The sequence below is a fragment of the Lissotriton helveticus genome, chromosome 5_1 (assembly GCF_964261635.1).
Source record: "Lissotriton helveticus chromosome 5_1, aLisHel1.1, whole genome shotgun sequence".
Taxonomy (NCBI): Eukaryota; Metazoa; Chordata; class Amphibia; order Caudata; family Salamandridae; genus Lissotriton; species Lissotriton helveticus.
In genome coordinates, this window is record NC_136065.1 from 2,027,653,777 (window position 1) to 2,027,675,183 (window position 21,407).

The window sequence follows — 21,407 nt, forward strand, 5'->3', positions numbered from 1 at the left end:
AGCTGACTCTCTGTGGAATAACGGGCGATAATGTAAAGCTCCACAATTACCTCGGGACGGGTTTGCCCTATAAAACTGCAAAAGAGAGGAACTTCCGCCTATCCCCTCTGGGCTGAAACTTGCAACATTTATTTTTATTACACGGGCTAGAATACACAGACCCAAACAAAGCGATGACCTCTGAAGAGGACTCGTAATTACCCTTTCACTTTTTAAATGCAGGGTGTGGAATCTCCGCCCCTCCTCCTCGGATCAATCGCAGATCACAAGAGACTAAACCGCCCGCGAGGCGTGTGTTAGGCAAATCAGGCAAACACTGATCACCGATAGGCCCTGGTCAGCTAGAGCCGAGCCCACCTGGAGCCACTCCCATTTGCAAATTAAGGCGAAGCCCATTTGTCAGCTACAGGCGCGCCCAGATACAAAGAAGGCCACGCCCCTCTAGGGGAAGACACGCCCAAGTCAGCTGCAGACATTGCTTCTTTGGCTGGATCGGATCAGTGAACAGCCAGTAAGAGTATTGAGGTTCCAGTGCAGGCTGTGAAGACCCGTCAAAGTCACGCCCACTCCACAAAGACACGTCCACTCCACAGAACCTCGAGAATCGAAACTTTTATTGCGGGAGAATGGCAGCAAACAGACAGCTGAAGGAGGAAGCCACATGCTCCATATGTCTGGAATATTTCAGCGACCCCGTGTCTGTGGAGTGTGGACATGTCTTCTGTCTGTCCTGTATCACTCGGTGCTGGGAGGGGCTGCAGACAGACTTCCCCTGCCCCGAGTGCAGAGAAATCTCACGGAGCAAAATCCCAAGGCCACACAGAAGGCTGGGAAACATAGTGGAGCTGTTGAAACAGCTTCACACCCCGAGTGCGACCCCCCAGGGGGAGAATCTGTGCAGAGAACATGATGAGAAGCTGAAACTTTTCTGTGAAGATGACCAGGAGCCCATCTGTGTGATCTGTCGAGAGTCCAAAGACCACAAGGCTCACTCAGTACTTCCCATGCAAGAGGCTGCCCAGGAGTACAAGGTGAGTAAAATCCAGATGTGTGATAGGGTGGGGCCTCTCCAAACACTGTAACTGAAAAGACAGCCCAGGATTAAAAGACGTGTATGCCACAGACTTGACCTTAGATCAGTGGTCGAAGTGGGGGTGGAGGTGGGGTGGAAGTTGGGGAACTGTGGGCGGAGACTCAGAGGGCGGGAATAACCCAAGGATTGGATCAGTCGGCGGAGCCAGAGGTGTCGCCAGAATGCGCAACCATCCCAATTTTTTGTATTTGTTTGGCATTTCACTGCCCAGTTTAATCAACCAATGGATACACGTGAATATTTAAGGTTATAATGAGTTAATTACATTAAAATACATTCAGAAAGTGGGATATGCTTCTAATCACAGAATGTCCTAAATACAACAAAATGTGGAAACACAAGCTATTTGTCTCAGAGACAAGGAGTTTCTTTTATCAGCACTTCTCCCTTTTTCCACAACAGCAGTTCAAACATGAATGGCAAAATATCCTAGTTTGCAAATGTTTTCTATATAATTATGGCTCTGCCATATTTGCCTCATAAAGCAAGATCTGCAGCATGATCCGACCATTTAAACTAATAAATTGTTTGTAGGTCAAAAATATCAAAAGTTAATAAAAAATGTGACTTGTGTTGCTGCGGAGTGGATGACCTACTGCAAAAGTTGACTGATCACCTTTCTCACCGCTTCATTTGTATGTTACATTGGTACAAATAAGGCAAAATCTTTCCCGGGACGGTTAGCGTGGGTACACATGTCAAAATAATAAAATATAAAAAAATATACTGCATTATGCTGCAGCCTTTTTTTAATACATAATTTAGTCAAAACTGCGGCATACTTTTGTCCTTCTTTGCTGCATAATTAATTCCAGTGGCCACACAGCCGGCAGCACATGTTAAAAGTGCTTGTGAATGAAGCAGAGAGATTGTAAAGTTTGCAAACTTAGTTCAGTTTGAGTGCAACTTCTGCATTTCAGGTCATTTGCAGCTACTACTGCTGAAACCAGGCCAATGGAGCTACCTATGGGTGAGGCAGACTGGCCTCAAGGGCAGGGCCGGCGTTAGCACTGGTGGCGCCCTGTGCATTAATGTTTGTTGGTGCACCCCAATGACCACCTCAGCCACAGATTCCCTCACTACCACCCTTTAACAGGGCCCCTCAAGTATCCATAACCACACTCGCTCTCAGTTGCATGTTGCATTTAATTTGATTTACAGCACCACTCATACCATTGTAGAGCGTCATAGCACTTTACATCACACAATCAATATGTGTGTAAATCACTGTATAGAAAATTTTACATAAGACTAAGGACTATTGATTTCTATCCAAAAGAACACTCTTTGCAACATTTAGGATAATCAAAGACTAGGGGAATAAACATACCACTCTAATTTATACCTTGCAGTTTGTATGCAGCTCTTAGATGACAGTTAATGTTCTATGTTAGGATTTTAATTATTTTTATTTTTTATTTTTTTTAAACTTTTATTGACATAAAGGCATATTAACCAAACAGTATGATACTTTCAAGCTGGTACATTCACATTCGTATAATACATTTCTGGAATCGTAATCGGTAGCACTTACGCTTTAATGTAATCTCGTTCTCCCTCTCTAAATTCTGTATATGCCCTTTCGTATATCCTTACATATGTTAGCAGAATTTAACAATTTATTCCGCTCTGTGGTACCCAACATGGTAAACTCTCGTGTAACTCTAAGAGAAAGTCTCCCCCCCCCCCCCCAAACTTGTCATCACTTTTATTTACGTTGCACACTTCTCTTCCCATCAGCAGGTCTCCTTACCCCAGTGTCTTCATCCAGGCAAGTTATTCCAACACGTTGCTGCGTTTAACACGAATAAGCATACCTCCCCAGCCCCATCCATCACTCCTCCTCCCCCTCGGAGTCCAGTTCGTCTCCCTCTGGTAAGGGTTCACAGATCTCACCCCTATAAACATTCCATGCTGTCCACACCTTGTTCCATTTACGGGGGGCAGCTCGAAGGACATACACAGTTCTTTCTGTGACCATCAGGAAATCCATGTTTTTAGCCCATCTGTTTGCAGTGGGCACGTCTGGAGCCCCCCATTTTTGTGCAATATCACGTTTAGCTACTGTCATGGCCAGCGTGGCCCAGATTATTCCGTACCTGTCTAGGTCATTGGGGTCCCAGACGTTCAAAAGGCACTTACGTGGTTCTGGTACTGTGGAAACCTTAAGTGTCTGGGAGATGGTGCGCATTATTTGCCTCCAGAATTCCTGTATTTGTGGGCAGTCCCATAGTGTATGGAACAGTGTTCCCTCCTCCCCGCAACCTCTCAAGCAAAAGGGATTGGGCGCTCTATGTATTTTGTGGAGTAGTGTCCTGGTGTAGTAGATGCGGTGTAATATTTTTAGTTGCACCAGTCTAAATGGGGAGGCCAAGGCCTCATTCCACTCTGATTCATCCATCATACCGATTTCCCCCTCCCATCGTTCCTTAAGTTTCATCGTGGGGTCCTCTAAGTTGTTGATCAGTTTTTTGTAAGTGAGGGAAGTGGCGCCCTGCTGCATGAAGTCTGTCAATAGTCTGTCCTCAAGTGGCGAGGAGTCCGGCAGATCAGTGCCCGGTGGGATTGCCTGGAGCAACGCGTGCCTAATTTGTACATATCAAAATGTTTCAGTGGGTCTGAGGTCGTACTGCTGCTGGAGTTGTGGGAATGGTATTACTGTGTCTTTGTCCCAGAGGTCCCCCACCGTGGAGATACCTATCAGGCCCCACTGCGCGAACCCTTTGCATGCTCTAAGGTTTCCCAGTGAGTTTGTGTCCCATAATGGTGTCATTTTGGTGATTCTTCCTTTCCAGCCCAGTCGTGCTTGTGCTATATGCCAGAGGGTTGCTGTGTGTCGTGTCGGGCCGTGTAGATTTTTAAGTTGCGATTTATTATACAGTACCGATAGCATGCAGTCCGTCCCTAATTGCGCCCAATCTGCCCTGTACGCCGGGTCGTCTCTCGGGGTGTGGATCCATTGGTTAATTATTTTGAGTTGAGCTGCCCAGTAATATAGCTGAATGTTGGGAAGTGCAATCCCCCCCCTCATACCAACTTTTCACCAATTTGTCATAGGCTATTCGCGCTGGACCATTGTTCCAGAGGAGGTTGGAGACCAACGCCGCAATCTGTTTGAAGTATCGCGGAGGGACAGGATGTGGGGTGTTTTCTAATATGTACAGAAATCTGGGGAGTGCCATCATCTTAAATAAGGCTGCCCGCCCCAGGAGGGTGAGGGGCAAGGTCGCCCAGTGCTTAACGTCTGCGCGTAGGCGATCCATAGGTGGTTTTAGATTGTTAGCGAAGAAATCTGCTTCAGAATGTGCAATGATAATGCCCAGATATTTGAAGGAGGCCGTCGGCGCCGCCAGGGGGCAGTTTTCCTGTAGTCTCGGTGCCGGACCCTTTAACGTGTAGATCACCGATTTTGACCAGTTCAGGGTATAGCCTGACGATTCCCCATGTGTATTACAAATTTCCAGCAGGGCTGGGATGCCGTTGTCGGGGTCGACCATGTAAATGAGCATGTCGTCAGCATATAGGGAGACCTTGTCCTCCCACCCCTCCTCCCATTTAATGCCTTTAAATAAGGGCGTGTGTCTGATCAGGATTGCTAAAGGTTCGAGCACCAACGCGAAGAGTAAGGGCGACAAAGGGCACCCCTGTCTGGTCCCTCTGCCCAACGGGAACACCGGTGAGATGTGGCCTTGCTGAACCTTTGTTTGGACCTACCTGGAATTTCCTGTCACAGCCTACTTCTTGCGGAACCCGCTCCGCGGGTCCCGCTGCGTCAGGAGTGACGCCTGCTACTTCACTAAGGGGACAACGAGGGAAGTTGAATTGCCGGGGCTGCGAGTGTGTGCGCGCGCTGTACTGGGACTGCATATCCCAGGAGCGCCCGCCTGCCTGACGAGACACACCTGGGCCGCTCTCCCCGACCCCTCCCACCCCTTCATCGAGCCTTCATTTACTGTGCTCGCAGAGCTAGCGAGCGGGACGCCTTGCTGAACCTTTGTTTGGACCTACCTGGAATTTCCTGTCACAGCCTACTTCTTGCGGAACCCGCTCCGCGGGTCCCGCTGCGTCAGGAGTGACGCCTGCTACTTCACTAAGGGGACAACGAGGGAAGTTGAATTGCCGGGGCTGCGAGTGTGTGCGCGCGCTGTACTGGGACTGCATATCCCAGGAGCGCCCGCCTGCCTGACGAGACACACCTGGGCCGCTCTCCCCGACCCCTCCCACCCCTTCATCGAGCCTTCATTTACTGTGCTCGCAGAGCTAGCGAGCGGGACGCCTTGCTGAACCTTTGTTTGGACCTACCTGGAATTTCCTGTCACAGCCTACTTCTTGCGGAACCCGCTCCGCGGGTCCCGCTGCGTCAGGAGTGACGCCTGCTACTTCACTAAGGGGACAACGAGGGAAGTTGAATTGCCGGGGCTGCGAGTGTGTGCGCGCGCTGTACTGGGACTGCATATCCCAGGAGCGCCCGCCTGCCTGACGAGACACACCTGGGCCGCTCTCCCCGACCCCTCCCACCCCTTCATCGAGCCTTCATTTACTGTGCTCGCAGAGCTAGCGAGCGGGACGCCTTGCTGAACCTTTGTTTGGACCTACCTGGAATTTCCTGTCACAGCCTACTTCTTGCGGAACCCGCTCCGCGGGTCCCGCTGTGTCAGGAGTGACGCCTGCTACTTCACTAAGGGGACAACGAGGGAAGTTGAATTGCCGGGGCTGCGAGTGTGTGCGCGCGCTGTACTGGGACTGCATATCCCAGGAGCGCCCGCCTGCCTGACGAGACACACCTGGGCCGCTCTCCCCGACCCCTCCCACCACTTAACCTACGTTGTACTATACTATATTAAGCTCCTTGAACCCCCGCTGCGCGGGAGCGCCGGGAGAAGCCCGGGACAAGGGCGGGACCGTCCAAGGCCGTCATCGGCCGGAGTAGGCCGGGCTGGGCCTACTCTCTTGGTCTCTCAGACTGTGCAGGTATTTCCTGGAATTATTAATTTGTGATACCCGCTTTGTGTGGCATATTTGACCCTTTCTGAGTATAATCATGCCTTCCCCGGCAAGGGAGAGTACCCCTCAGAAGCCGGGAGGAGTGAAAACTGGGACACTTGAAAACTACTTTTCACGGGCTGTGGGGGAGGCTGACAAAGAGGGAAATTTGTCCAGACTAAGGGCGGAACGGAGACGATCAGTGGATAACCTGAAAAACACCCCCATGGGAGAACAATCTATCACATTTAGGGAGGAGTTAACACGAATTGAGGATGTTCCACTTAACACCTCCCCAGTTGAAATTATGAGCACTGCTCTAGCTATTAGCCCCAGCCCCGCTAGGGGGACTATTGATTTAATCTCACAACCGCCCACAGTTCATAATGACAGGCATCCCAAACCGAAAGCAGTCACCACACAAGTAATTTTGGGACCCCCCCCAAAAAAGCGCAGGAGGAGGGCAAAGGGTGCGCAGGGAGGGAGTAAACCCAAGATTTCACATCTGGACTTTGGTAAATCCTTAAAACACCCTGTACCAATAGTGAAACTACCGGCAGAGCCACACCCTAAATCTAATGCTCAGGAAAACACAGTTCCCGCCTTGATCAAAGATATAGGAACTAGTATTGTTAATGTCCCCCTCTCTGTTGTGCCGCTGGGAAACCTGGAATTTCTGTTAAGGTCGCTGTTACTACCGATCAGCGAAAGTATAAAAAAGATTGAGATTAGACTAACCATATTGGAGGCCACACTGGGAAGTCTGAAAACTCGTGCTGGTCGACAGGAAAGTGATCTAGAACCTATCACCACTACTGCAGTCCCGCAAGGGTTGAGTCATAGGGTAGTTAACCCAGCTCCAGCTCCACCACAAGCTGTAAATGGGGTAGTCCCTCAACAACCCTTAAAACCAAATCCTGTAGCTACCAATTCACTCCACGCTAATACACTTAATCCCTCCCTTGTACCAGTACCTCCGGCACACCCGGTAGACAATAACACTCCGGACTACCAAAAAAAGCCCCCTGCAAGACCTCGTCGTCCTAACCTACCACCTGAGACTAAAGACCTTACTGTAGTCATGGCAGGGGTCCCGCTACTTGATGAAGGAGAAGTTGAGGATTTTTGTGCCCTAAAAACCAGGGTAATTAAGTGGCTAAACAGAAACAGACCCCTCCCGAGACACCTTAATAATGAAATTATAATGGTAAGAAGGGTCCCATGGGTGGGGAGAACTCAGAAATCCATCCCTGGGGACTGTTTATTGGTAAGCTTTAGGGACAAGGGTACGGTGTCGCATATATGTCAAGGGGAAAATATATCAAGGGAATCTACCATCCAAACCCTTCGTGTGTCCTTCTTCTTTCCCATCGCCTCAGGCCCACCCCACCCACTCCCAAATAATGATGGATGGGAGAGGGCTGGAAGAAGGGGGAGACACCAGGCATTTCAACCTAGGCCACTACTTGGCAGACCGACACCACTTCTCCCTACTTATAATCGGTTTAATTGTCTAAACGGCCTAGAGGGGGTGGATTGACAAACAGAGAAGGCCTCTAAGGAGAATACAGAAAAGGGCGCCCAAGCAGAAATACCGGAGGTGCAAAGACATACGGCCCTGCAAACTCAAATAGTCAGGGCGGAGGAACCTATGCTCTCTGATAACAAGGGTATGACTGTGGATAGTTTGGTGGGAGGAGGCGGGGGGGCTATGCAAGGGGTGTCGCAGGAGATAGGACCAACGAGCGAGGGGGGTGTAGCATTAGGTGGAGAGGATGTGAGGATTATTTCTTGGAATGTAGCGGGCTTAGCAGGCATATTTAATAACAAAGAGTGGGTTGATTTAATCAGGAAATTTAATGTTATATGCTTACAGGAGACATGGGCTGTGGTGAATAATTATCACCTCCAGGGCTATAAGTGCTTCTTTGTTCCTGCTCGGAAATCTAGTTCTGGGAGAGCAATGGGTGGTTTAGCTGTTTATGTAGATTTATCCCTCCCAGGTACCTGGTCGTCCCCAGAATGGAACTCGCATGGAATACAGGCAGTTCGGTTTTCTGGTAGGGGGTTGAAATTGTCGGTTTTTAACTTTTATAATAGTGAGATTTTAAATACCCATTCCCCCCTACTGGCTGAACTTGACAATAGGCTGGGTCAAGAAATTAAATCCCAGAGCAAAGGGCCGTCCTATGGGCTACTTTTGGTAGGAGACTTTAACTGTCACCTCTGTCCGGCACTGATTAAGGTAAATACAGACTGGGCACAATGCCCGATTGAGAAGGGGCCGCATTTTACACACACGCCGACTGGGTTGGCTCTTGGGTTGCTTCGGCTTAAGTACGACCTAGAGCACACCATTAACATGATAGATCCACAGTCGGATGGCACGCTCCCACCAACTTTTAAGGGGAGGGGCTGTGCATCTATTATAGATTACATCTTGGTCTCGAGAGCATTAATTAATAAAATAATCAGTGTAGGGATAGAGTGGAGCAGCTTTAGCGACCATAACCCGCTCATCTTAACGCTATTTTTTAAGGCGGGCACGGGAATTAAATCCCGTTGTTTAATTGAGGAGAGGGCCACTGATCAAGGCAGGAGATTGAAGTGGTCTAAAATTGATGGGGCACAGTTTTATAAAACATTGGGCGACAAGGGCCTAGTGGCCATTAATGATTGTTTAGATCTGGAAATACAGGGTCAAAGGGTCTTGGAAGCGTTCGACCACATTGCTAACTTAGTTGATGAACTATTGAGGTCTAGTGCGCCCATACGTAACCAGGTAAATCCCCGTTGGTTCGACAGAGATTGCTCTAAGGCACTGAGGGAACTGAAATGCTCCCTCAAGATGAAACCACGGGATCCACAGACTATTAGGGTCAGTAGGGAAAAGTATAAAAAAGAGATCAAAAGGAGGAAACTTGCCCTACAGGCAGAAGCATGGGCAGATCTAAGAGAAGCTGGAGAAAGAAAAGATCTAGCGGGGTTCTGGAGAATCATCAATAAACCGACCTTTTTAGAAAATGATTCCCCGGAGATAGGGACTAATATTCTTCCGGAGCAATGGGTAACCCACTTTAGGGGTTTATACAATTATGAGTCGGGCACCCATGTGGAACCACCGGTATCCCCAAGACAGGTCCCACTAGTCATATTCTCTCTTAAGGAGATCAGTACAGGGATGGAGGGTCTTACTAAAAATAAAGCCCCGGGCCCAGACGGAATTCCTCCTGACCTGTTCCTTAGTAATACTGATCTATGGGCTCCTTTGATGACCAGGGTCCTAAACACCGCTATTACCTGTGGGCTTCCGCCGTCCTGGTCTAAGGCGATCATTGTACCAATTTTTAAAAAGGGCAATAGGGATGACCCGAAGTGTTACCGGCCCATCTCCCTAATTGACGTTTCAGCCAAACTTTTGGGAAGGGCAATCCTGAATAGATTGACCGAATGGTCCGAAGAGAACAACATCTTCTCGGACACACAGTATGGGTTTAGGACAGGGAGGTCCACCAGTGATCAGTGCCTGAACCTATATATGCTGACTGCCAAGTACACTTTGGCCAGCGATGAACCCATCTATATGGGATTCATGGATCTGGCAGCAGCATTCGATCACGTCAACAGAGGAAAGTTGTGGGAGATGATGTCAGGTATGGGGATAGAGAGTGGCCTAATCACCATATTGAGGGAACTGCATAGTGACACCACGGCCAGATTTAACAGGGAGGGAGGACTGTCTGACTCCTTTCCATGTAGGAGTGGAGTCAGACAAGGCTGTATACTTGCCCCTTTTTTGTTCTCCCTTTATATCAATAACCTTGAGCAGTTCCTTCTGGGTCTAAAGGTAGATTGTCCAAGGGTTGGGCCGCGGCATATCCCCGTCCTGCTTTACGCAGATGATGCGGTTTTATTGGCAAGAACACCTCGAGGCCTACAAACATTGATAGAGGGGTTTGCAGAGTTCATGAGTAACCTGGACCTATTTGTCAACCTAGGGAAATCATATGTGCTCCTGGCAGGCAAAAAACCCTCCTCCAAATTTGTTTACACAATTGGTTCCCACAGTTTGGAGCAGGTTAAGACTTTCTCCTACCTCGGGGTAACTTTTGACGGTGCATTGCAATTTACCCCCTTGGTGGCAGAACGTTGTACGAAAATGATTGCCTCTAACGGGGCGATAGCTGGATATGGAAGGAGGGTGGGCAGATGGAGTCCGGAACAGGTGATGAATTTGTACGGCTCCATAACATGCTCTAAAGTAATTTATGGGGCAGAAGTCTGGGGGTTCGTGAACACAACTAGAATCCAACAGGAAGAAAATAGGTATTTGAAAGCAATCCTGAGGGCGCCACCCAGCACGGCTGGTCTCATAGCCCACAGGGAGCTAGGGAGGCCATATTTGGAAGATTTGTTAAAACTTAGGCCAATAGTGGCCTGGTTAAAAATATGGATAAATCCAGAGGCGCACCTAAGCAGAGAAATTCTGTTGGACTGCTTAGGTAGGACTCATTCAATGCGCATCCCCTGGCTCAAATACGTGAAAAATACCCTGGAGGATTTGGGGTTGGGGAATCTCTTCACGAACCCAGCTGCTATTTCAGCACAGCACAAGAAGCGAGTAGGGGAACTATTTCTGGAGAAAGAAACCCAACGACGAGCTGATGCTGAAGGAGCGAAAAAGACTGTAAGGGCCCATGGTTTGGTAAAAAGTGTGGAGGGCATGGAGCCTTACTTATTTCTTCTACATAATGCACAGGACAGATTTTTAATGTGCCGTTTCAGACTGAATCTGCTCCCCTTCATGTTGGCTATACCTGCCGGGTTTACTTCATCTATCGAGCAGAAGGGTCCCTGCGGCTGCGACAACCGGTCTCCGCAGGATTCCCTTCACTTTGTTTTGCTTTGTCCCTATTTTTCCATGCCTAGGCGTAGATTCCTTGTAAATATTCTAAAAAAAGCCCAACTGGAACACGCCAGGGATGCCCTAGTATTTTTGTTAAAAGCCTCTGACCCCTTAACCTTGTGTAGCATTTTGAACTTTATCAAAGTTGCAATACGTTTAAGAAAGACGAGGGGAGAGGAATGAAATACTGTGACCTGTATTTATATGGCCTCTATGTTGGCATTCTTTTTAGCGTATCAATTATGTACAAGGATCTTAATTAGTATTTAATAATTTTTTACTGTTATTTGTGTATATAAATGTGCTTTTATGGTGTTTTTTAATCACCGAATAAAGATTCTTGAATTGAAAAATTGAATTGAGATGTGGCCATTAGTCACTACCTGCGCCACTGGTTTAGTGTAGAGTAGTCGTATCCAGGCTATATATTTCGACCCAAAGCCCATACGCGCAAGCACCTCAAAGAGGTATTCCCATTCTACTAGGTCAAAAGCCATTTTGGCATCAAGGGAGAGGATCACCGCCTTTTCTGTGAGGAGGTGCGACCGTGCCAGTACCCCATGAACCCTCCGGAGGTTCAGCGCCGTACTTCTATGGGGCATAAAGCCTGATTGGTCGGGGTGGATCAGGGTGCTCAGGTGCGGCATCAGACGGTTGGCCAGAAGTTTAGCCAGCACCTTGGCTTCCACATTTAGTAATGATATCGGGCGATATGAGGTGCATTCGTCTGGGGGTTTACCCGGTTTAGGTATAGCCACTATCGTGGCCGTGCGTTGATCCAGTGGCAGTTCTGCCCGTTCCCTACTCTCCATATACATGTCCAGTAGGGGTCTACTGAGTTCTGAGGCCATTGATTTATACCATTCCACAGGTAGTCCATTAGGCCCTAGTGCTTTGCCTGATTGTAGCGATTGTATCGCCAATTGGATTTCTTCTTCCGAAGGATCCGCCTCTAAGTCTCGTGCAGTCTCTGGTGTTATGCTGGGGATGACAATGTCTGCTAGCGAGATTGTCGCCATTTGTGCAGTGACGATACGATCTGGGGTATATATGGTTTGAAAATGATGTGCTAAAGTGCGCACTATGTCTTCCGGGTGTGTTAGTATTTGGCCATCAGTAGTACTTAGTCTCTGAATTCCTCTTGCGCCTCCCTCTCTCTTATCCAACCATGCCAGCATTTTCCCTGCCTTGTCGCCTACATCATAAATTCTATGTTTAGTGTTTGCGATGTAGCCCTGCACTGTCGCTCTGAGGTGGGTCTGGTACTGTTGTTGCCGTAGCTGCAGTGTGTGTGTCGTAGTCGGGGAGCGGTCCGCCATATGCGCCGTGTTTGCATCGTGGAGTGCCAATTCTAGTTCTGTAAGTTCTTTCTGGGAATCTCGTTTGTGCCCCGTGATGGCTGCTATTGCAGTCCCTCGTAGGACGGTCTTGTAAGCCTCCCATAGAATCGACGGCGAGGCCACCGACCCATCGTTTTCCGCAAAGTAGTGTGTCGTCGCTAGTTTTAGTTTCTTTCGTATTTTAGGGACTTTTAGATAATTTGGGTAAATTGGGTAGATCCTAGCGCATTTCTGTTCTCTAGTAGTAAGGGTGAGAACGATTGGTGAGTGGTCAGATATGCCTCTGGGTAGGATGTCGATCGTGTCAACCGAGCCTAGTCCCTCCCCCAGGAACAAAAAGTAATCTATACGAGATAGGCTGTTGTGTACGGCGGAGTAAAAAGTGTATTGGGTCGCTGCGGGGTGCAGATGCCGCCAGACATCCACAATGCCCAATGCGTCTAAAAAGTCAGGGAGTGGTGTAGTCCCTCTTGAGCGGACCCTGGTGGGAAAGGCGTCCAACGCAGAGTCCATGATTGCATTTAGGTCACCCCCAATGATTGTGTCACCCTCTGGGAGGTCCAGGAGGAATTTACCCAGTGCAGGCAACGCTACGGAGTGCAGTGCCGGGGGGATGTATACTGATACCACATTAAGCGGCTTGCCCTCCCACTGGCCATGTATCGCTGCGAAGCGTCCCTGGTCGTCTGTAGCATGTTGTGTAATTAAGGATTTTAACTTTTAAACTGCAAGTAACAAAAGGATCTCTCTGACAAAAGCAGTAGCCCACTGACCTATTTATATTATGTGCACTTTGTGATCTGCATGGTACATGTTCTTTGCAGCAGGCACATTATAACCCTCTGAGCTACCTTTCCACGAGTCAAAACTTTCACTAAGCAAAACTCCAATCTCTCTCTAGGAAGAACATTAATCACCAGAGTCATCATAACATTTTTATTGTTGTTGAAAATTGCTGGAGGACACGAAGGAGGCAGAAAGTGTTTTTAAAACCATAATATACTTGCAGAAATGACGCCCCCACCCGAAGTCAGCACCCGGTGCATTCACACTGGGGGCACAGGCCCAGAGCTGGGCCTTCTCATGGGTCCTGTGACCTCAGTGACAGAGTCACTGTTGTTCTAGGGTGTGCTGCTTCATAGGCCTGCCCGCAAGACTGGAGGTGAACTTCAGTATGTATTGTGTGAACAAGCCTTGAAGGTTAACTTAAACTTGTCATGCTAGGGTCCACCTGCTGGTGCTAAGACACCAGGGCTTTTAAGGTCTTGCAAAGCCTTCTAAGGTCTAGCATCGGAATGTGCTTCCTCAGGAGAGTGGTCTGGTTGACTGGGTATTAACCCCTTCCATGCTGGTGACGAACCCCAGCCGTCACGCTCCGCGGCGCTCGTGTGCGGATGACGGCTGGGGTTCGTCACGGCCCCGCCCTGTTCGTTTGTTTACCGCACAGCGGCGGAAACGGGCCAGCATCGAAGGGGTTAAGGCTGAACCTGGTTCCCCAGTTCCAAATTCAGCAGCTTTGGCCATAGTGCCACAACCTCTCCCCCATTGAACCCCATACTTCCCCACTGAGAAAAACTCACACTCCCTTCAACTACAACCTAATTGTTTCTGGCTATAAACACCAGGATGCGGCTCAATTTAAATTAGGCACTAGACCAGAGCACTATGCAGCCTACAAAAAAAAACTAACATCATCTTGGAAAAAGCAAACGCTCATAGGGAATGCTAAATTAATTTTAACAAACCATGTGAAATGTAAGCAGGAACAATATGGTTACCTTAACGCCTTTACACTCACTATTCAGAAGTCAGTGAGCGCTTTTGCCTGAAAAGTTAAGGATATGACTACAGGGCCCTAAATGGACCAATTTCAATGTCCACTGCTTATATCCTCACAAAACGTAAGTGTTGGACCCGGCCCTTTTTGGCAGGTTCACCCCGAAACTTTTTGCTTTTGCCTAGCCTGTTTCTGTAACCTGGTGTTAGTGATTTTAGGTCTCTGCGCACTTTTTCACTGTGGTCCAGTGTAAAGTGCGTGCTCTCTCTGTGTGTGTGGTGAGAGTGACCTGCCCTCCCAAAGGAATGCATGGGGAATATGTGTGACCATGGTAGTTCCTGATGTGTGGGGAGTGCAGGGTCGAGTTTGGTATGTGCGAACTCGTGAGATTGAATGCTGCGCAATGATGTATGCGGCATGATTGTGTCTAGTGTGGAAGCGCACTTCTAGAAGTTAGCATGTTAGTGTAATTTGTGTCTGGCGTGTGATTGGCTGGAGCTGGCTGGTGAGCCTGGCTCCAGGAGTCAGGATGGGTCTGCCCCAGTGGTGAGTGTTGAGATTAGCATGCTGATGTGAGGGAGGGGCTGCACCTGGGACCTGAATAGGGCTGGGCTTTCGCCACACAATGCTGGCTCCACCCCCTGTGGTACGTCTGATGTCCCTAGCCTGGCCAGTGAAAGAGAGTTCCCCATAACCAGCTGGTTCTCCCTTGCCTGCACCTTTTACAACAAAGGATTTCGCTGTATAAATGAGGGGCTGTGACCCCGTGTCAGTGTTCTTGTTTTTCCTTACTAGAATCTACCAGGGGTGTGCTGCTGCTGGGGCCCGGGGGAAGGCTTGCCTCCCTGGGCCCTGCCCAACCCCTGAATTGCTGATGGACTTTGGCTGGGGACCCCTCTGCCTTGACGGGGTGCTGGAGGACTTCTTTTGGATCCCCTGTCCTCTGCCCCTAGGAGGACCTTGTTGCTGGGGGCCCTGGTTGCTGTAGGGGTCATCCCTTAGGGGCCTGGTGCTGTCTATGCCCCCAGCGCCTTGAGAGCGCTTTATCTTGTCATCCCTGGGCAGATCTCTGTCGTTTTCCTGAGGAAGGAAGCGCTCCTGTCCCTTTGTGTGCCCGAGTGCACAGGTGCCCACCCTGCGTCTTTATTTACATTTTATAAATTCTATTACGGGTGCCCACCCTGTTTTGAAGTGCCCCAGAGCGGGTACTCGCCCCGCTATTTACTTTGTATTTTGAGGGTGCCTACCCCTCTCTGTGCCCCTGAATCTCACCGCCGCAGCCCAGGGGAAAACGCCGGAAGGAGATATTTGGCCCGCCGCCTGGTTGTGGGCGGGCAGGGAGGACGTTGTTTCCGCTTCCCCCTGCCTGGGGGAAGCCATTGCTGTGACCAGAGAGGCTGGCTGCCCCCGCCGCGACCATAGGAGGAGTATTGCGGCCTGTTGCGGGACTCCCCTATGCTGGAGGGAGCCCCGGAAAAGGAGGCAGCCTGAAACCTCGCAAGCTGCAGAGTCTGCGGCGTGAGCTGTGCTGCGGGGCTCCCATGCGTAGAGGAGCGCCCCGTGATGGCACCAGACAGGAGAGGAAGCATTGCAGGTGAGCGGGGAGGACGGGAGCCTACCCCGCCTCCCCCAGCAAGGCGGTGAAGCCCCAGGCGGGGGCCCGGGTGAAGGAGGAGTGTGGCCGGAGCAGGCGTGACGAGGGGAAGCTGGCGTCGCCGTGAGGAGAAGACCCCCTGCACTGGAGCCCGGTGAGTAAGATCTGGGCAGGGGGGCATGTCAGCATCCTCTTCTGAGCGGCCCCTGCCTCAGAGGGGGCCACTCCCACGATGCCTCTAGTTGTTAAGAGGTCCCCAAGGGGCCTGCGCACCCCTACCTATGGAGGCACGACAGCAGTGCCTTTACCAGAGCGGCCCGATGGCAGCGGGCCGCTCCAACGGATGGCAGCCTTGATTGATTTAAAAGCCCCCAGTGCCTGACTGAGTTACCGCGGTCAGGGTGCATTTAGGGCGGCCCCGGATGGCAACGGGCCGCCCCAACGTTCTTGATGATTTCCTAGAGCCTAGAAGGCTCCAACGATTGGGGGACATTTTATTAAAGGGCACAGTAGGGTCCCCAGGGGTAAGTGATACCCCAGTTTGGACATAGTTGCTCTCAAGAGCCCCGTGGCTCCCCCAGGGGTACCCTTATGTAAAGCCACATGTTGGGGGCATGAGGAGTTAGGAGCCAGAGTGCTCCAATGGGCATAGTTGAGCCTAGAGCCAGAGGGCTCCAATGCACTGTTCTGTTATTCATTCAGAGCTAGAGGGCTCCAACCTATTGCGCAGTGTTTGCTCCTAAGGGCTAGTGAAAGCCACAGTCGCAGTTTTGAGTTCACAGCTGCCCAGCAAGTAGTGGGCAGCTGCACTGTTTAGGCGCAATTGAGAGAGAGTCCCTGAGAGGAACAGAAGTGGCCCCGAGGTGCCAGGCCTTCTACAGCTGCGCAGCACTTAGTGCCAACTGCAACGTTTAGCCCCTGTTGTCATCAGCTGCCCAGCAAGTAGTGGGCAGCTGAGGGGCGCTAGAGGGCGCACAGCAGAATGACTGACTGAAGCGGCAGCTCCGCCGGACGGACATCAAACGGCGTGTATAGCAACCACATATGCGACCTAACATGCCAACAAATGTTATGTGGTGCAATCGGAGCATGTCGTGCACCCGAGGATGACCTTTAAACAGCATAATTGTGGAGCTATGTCCGGTGATCGCCCCAGAAAGGACCGCGGCTGAAATTGGGATGGTGGGGTAAGATGGCGCCCGCTCCCAAGATGTTGCAGCAATCTCGGCTCTCACGTTATGACACTGCCAGCTTTTGCCTTCCACTCTCCCAAGTAACCTATCTAACATAGTTATGGGGCATACGAAGCTGTGAGATGCCAGGAGGTGCCCGAATTAGGAGTAAAGCGTGAACAGCTACCGAGCCGATTGAGCCAAAATGGCGGCCCCTAGGGAGCACCGTTAATGCGACTGACTCCCCCATGCCTCCACAGGGCACTGCCTGCACACTATTCGAGAGTACTATATAGCCGGTAAAGTGCTCGACGCTTCGCTGGACGAATAGCACAACCCGGGGTTCTATGGAATGCGGAGCCGTATTTACAACAGCCACGGTGTTGCTATCGAGGCAGGCCGCCTTTGGGACGCCGTTGTGTCCGGAGATGCTGTGTGTATGCCCGCGCCCATATTTATTTATTTTTGATATTTGTACAGCGCATGTAATTGCCCGTAGGCGTCTCAGCGCTAGAAACTGTGAATGTATTCCCAAGGTTAGGCAGGTAACTATTCTTGATCAAACAGCCAGGTCTTTATCTTTCTGCGGAAATGCATCAGGGATGGGCTGTCTTTGATGGAAGCTGGCAGGGAGTTCCATAATCTGGGGGCTGCCACTAGGAAGCGTCTATCGCCCCAGTTGACTGTTTTTGTTCGTGGTATTAGTAGGATTTTAAGGTTGTTAGATCGGAGCGATCTTATGGAGGACTGGTATCTGAGTTGGGATTTCAGAAAATGTGGACCACAGTTGTGCAGTGCTTTATAGAGTATGCACAGCGTTTTAAACTTGATTCTGTTTCGAATCTTGAGCCAATGCAGGTCCCTTATTGTGTCAGAGATTGGTGAGAACTTTGGGATTCCAGACAGGAGACGGGCTGCAGCATTCTGGATGGTCTGCATTTTGTTGGTCACTCTTGCTTGGGCGTTGATGAATAAGCCGTTACAGTAATCAAGAGATGACAACACGAGGGCGCTTACCAGCGTCTTACCTGCTGAGGTTGGTAAAAACGGCATGATTTTCTTGATCAGCCTGAGTTTATGATGGGCTGTTGCTGCTATTTTATTTGAATGGGCCATGAAATTTAGTTTATCGCCAAAAATCACCCCCAGGTTTCTGACGGTGATGGCTGGTGTAGGTGGTGTTCCGTGCGTAGGGGGCCACCAGGTGTTGGACCATCCGGGGGAAAGATGTCCAAATATGACGACCTCCGTTTTGTCGGCATTTAACTTTAGGCAGTTGGAGGCCATCCACTCACCGATCGCCCGCATGCCCTCTTGGAAGTTTTCAGCTACCTTGTCTCCATTCCCGTTGATGGCCAACACAAGCTGAGTGTCGTCCGCGTATGAGGTAAGCCTCATCCCATGGGCCTTGATGACAGAGGCCAGGTCCGACACATAGATATTGAATAGTGTCGGACTGAGGGATGAGCCTTGGGGAACCCCACACGGTAATGACAGCTTGTGCCATTGAAAGGGCCCCAGTGTGACCAACTGTGATCTCCCGGCCAGAAAGGAAAGCAGATTTTTAGCCATGTGGCGGATGCCCAGGTTTTCGGCACGGTCGGCCAAGATCTTGTGGTCGACCGTGTCGAAGGCTGCAGATAGATCGAGCATTACGAGTAATGCTGTACCTCCCTGGTCCCGGATCACTCTTATGTCCTCTGTAGCTTTTATTAAGGCAGTTTCGGTTCCATGGAACTTGCGGAAACAAAATTGAGTGTTGTCCAGTAATTGGTGTTTTTCTATGAACTCTGAGAGTTGTATGTTCATAGCCTTTTCCACTACCTTAGCTAAAAAGGGAAGACTGGCTATGGGGCGGTAGTTTTTTGGTTGGTCTTTGTCCAGATTAGCTTTCTTAAGTAGGGGTTTGACCAAGGTGTTTTTAAGGGAGTCTGGGTATATCCCAGTTCTGAACATTGTGTTGCAGATTGATACGATGTCAGGGGAGAGATAGTCCATGATCGGACGAATGACTTTAAGAGGACAGGGATCTAACGCTGAACCTGATTTAATCGTGGCCGTTATTTCCCTAATTTGTGTTTCTCCAAGGTCTAAGAACTGAGATAGTTCGATATTATTGGTCCCGTTGTTAGATGTGGGGGAACTGATTACTGTTTTCGTGGAGAATGCTTGATATATATCATTCACCTTTGTGAAGAAGAAATCGGCCAGAGAATCACAGAAGACTTGGGATTGTGGAGGATTCAGGTCCGGTGCGTTTCCCGCTAAGACCTTAGTTATCTCAAAAAGTTTTTTACTCGAGTTTTTTGCAGAATTGATCTGTTCAGTGAAGTAAGATTTTTTTTGTCTCGACAATGAGGGCTTTGTATTGTCCAAGTGCTTCCTTATAACTGGTCTTGCTTTCAGCGCTGTAGGATCTGCGCCAGTGTCTCTCCATATTTCTACAGAATTGCCTCTTAATACATAGCTCCTCTGTAAACCACGGGGCTGATGGCGTTGCTCTATTTCTTGAGAGTTTTTTTGTTGGGGCTAAGGAGTCCGTGGCAGTACCTAACCACTCCTGAAATTGTCGGGTGGCCGAGTTTGGTTCAAATGTTAAATCAGGACGGGTGTTTTTGAGTAAGGTTGTTAGCTCAGCTTGATCGATGTCCTTCCAAACTTTGATGGTTTGTGGTTTCAATATGGAGTAGGGTTTGAGTCTATTTAATTTGAGTGATATTTTTATTAAGATGGCGAAGTGGTCGGGCCATAGCATTGGTAAGGTGTCTATTATATTTACCCCTTGCATGTTAGTAAAGATGCCATCTAACGTGTGGCCGGCTATATGGGTGGTGGTAGTTACCAGTTGCCGAAGACTCATAGTGTGCATGTCTGATATCAAGGAACAACTGTCCTTGTCGGATGCATTCTCAAGATGGAAGTTCAAGTCGCCCAATACTGTAAATGAGTCTTCCAGCGATGGAGCTTCTAGTATTGCTCCTAGATTAGCCAGAAAGTTGGTGCGAGAGCCTGGTGGTCGATATAGGAGGATGCCTTTAAAATGGAACGATGGGGTGAGTTTAAGATCGAAAAGAAGGGCTTCACAGGAGGTGGAGGGGATGTGAGATATTCTTACCGGTATGTGGTCGCGGGCGATGATGGCTAGTCCTCCTCCGCGCTGCCCTACTCTATCTAGGCGATAGGCGTTATAGGCTGGGGGGGGTCGCAACTGCCATGTCAGGATCGGATGCTCCATCCGTCCTTGTCTCCGTAAGAAAGAGACAATCAAGGTTGTTGTCGATAATGAGATCGTGTATTTCTTGCCGGTGCTTGACAAGGGATCGTGCATTGATTAGTGCAGCGGAAATGTCGGTAGACATGGATGCAGTGACAGCATGCGTTTTGATTTTTCATTGGTTATCTGTAGCTTAACATTGCAGTGAGGGCATGTAAATTTTGTGGTATCAGACCTTATGTGTGGATAGTATCGGGCGCAGTCGGTATTAGGCGTGCGCAGTGCCATCAATGTGTATTTGGGGTAGATGTGGGGAGCCAATCGCGGAGATTGATCAGGGGTTCTGGCCCTTGGCCCGGTCTCGGCACGGACGAGCACAGACGAGCTTGCCTTATGCGTGCCTTCGGCGCGCAATCGTCGCGCCCGCTGCGCTCGTCCGCTGTGCTTCCGGAACATGCACATTTTTGTAGGGAAGGGAAAATGCAAGACGCGTGGCCTCGAGTGGGCGTGTCCCAGTCAGGGCGAGGGGAATGGAGTTGGCGGGGAAAACGGCGATTTCGCCCTGCCCATCGCTCGTTTTTCAGCAGGAAAGGGTGCCTGCACACTGTAGTCGTGTCACAGGGATGGTGAGTGATTTTAAAAAGCAAAGTGAATTTTACAAGCACGCTGGCACACGCCTGACTCTGCCAAAATCCTCTATCACATGGGGATGTGGTTAACTTTGCGTGGCACACTTGGGAAATACATCGGCCATTCATGCGGCACACGTTGCACTGCGGTATGACGCTCCGGCTGTGACACTGAGGCAAAACTAATCATTGAAGAAACTGTGGAGAGCTGTGCAGACGAGCCGCGTCCCCTCTGATATATGGACATCAATTGCGCTCAACATCTCATGGTGGTGAGTCTTGTGGGAGACGCAGAAATCATTAACTGCTGGATCTGGCGAAACTCTGCATGCAACGTCCAACCATACCGACACATAACGTTTATTCGCGCCAAGTGGCCATTTTGGCATGATCATCGAATGGTGAAAAACACTGACACAGGCCCAGATCTCTTCATTACTAAGACGCTTTTTTGGAATCCGGCACGCGCATATCCTCCGGTGCACACTTTCTGGAAATACAGTCTTAACACTACGCAGGAAACTTGGTGACGCCAGGGTGATTACAATTGAGGGCTGATGTGTGCACACTAACATAGCACATGCTTCAACACTGGTGGTGCGTCACACTCACGTTCCCGCTGCTGAGTGCATAGCGAGAATACCGGCTTGCCATAATCAGAGTGCTGGCAAGTGTCAACAATATATGCTAAACCAATTT

At 49.7% G+C, this 21,407-nt stretch overlaps 1 protein-coding gene across 1 annotated transcript in view; it reads left to right on the plus strand.

Annotated features, from left to right (window-relative positions):
- The first annotated feature begins 566 nt into the window (after positions 1 to 566).
- The window catches only part of LOC144756202 (E3 ubiquitin-protein ligase TRIM39-like), a 154,223-nt gene continuing 133,382 nt past the window's right edge, over positions 567 to 21,407 (plus strand). Inside the window, exon 1 of the mRNA XM_078645809.1 lies at positions 567 to 1,031. Coding sequence (XP_078501935.1) covers positions 627 to 1,031 — 405 coding nt within the window. The 5' untranslated portion in view covers positions 567 to 626. The remainder of the gene's footprint in view (positions 1,032 to 21,407) is intronic.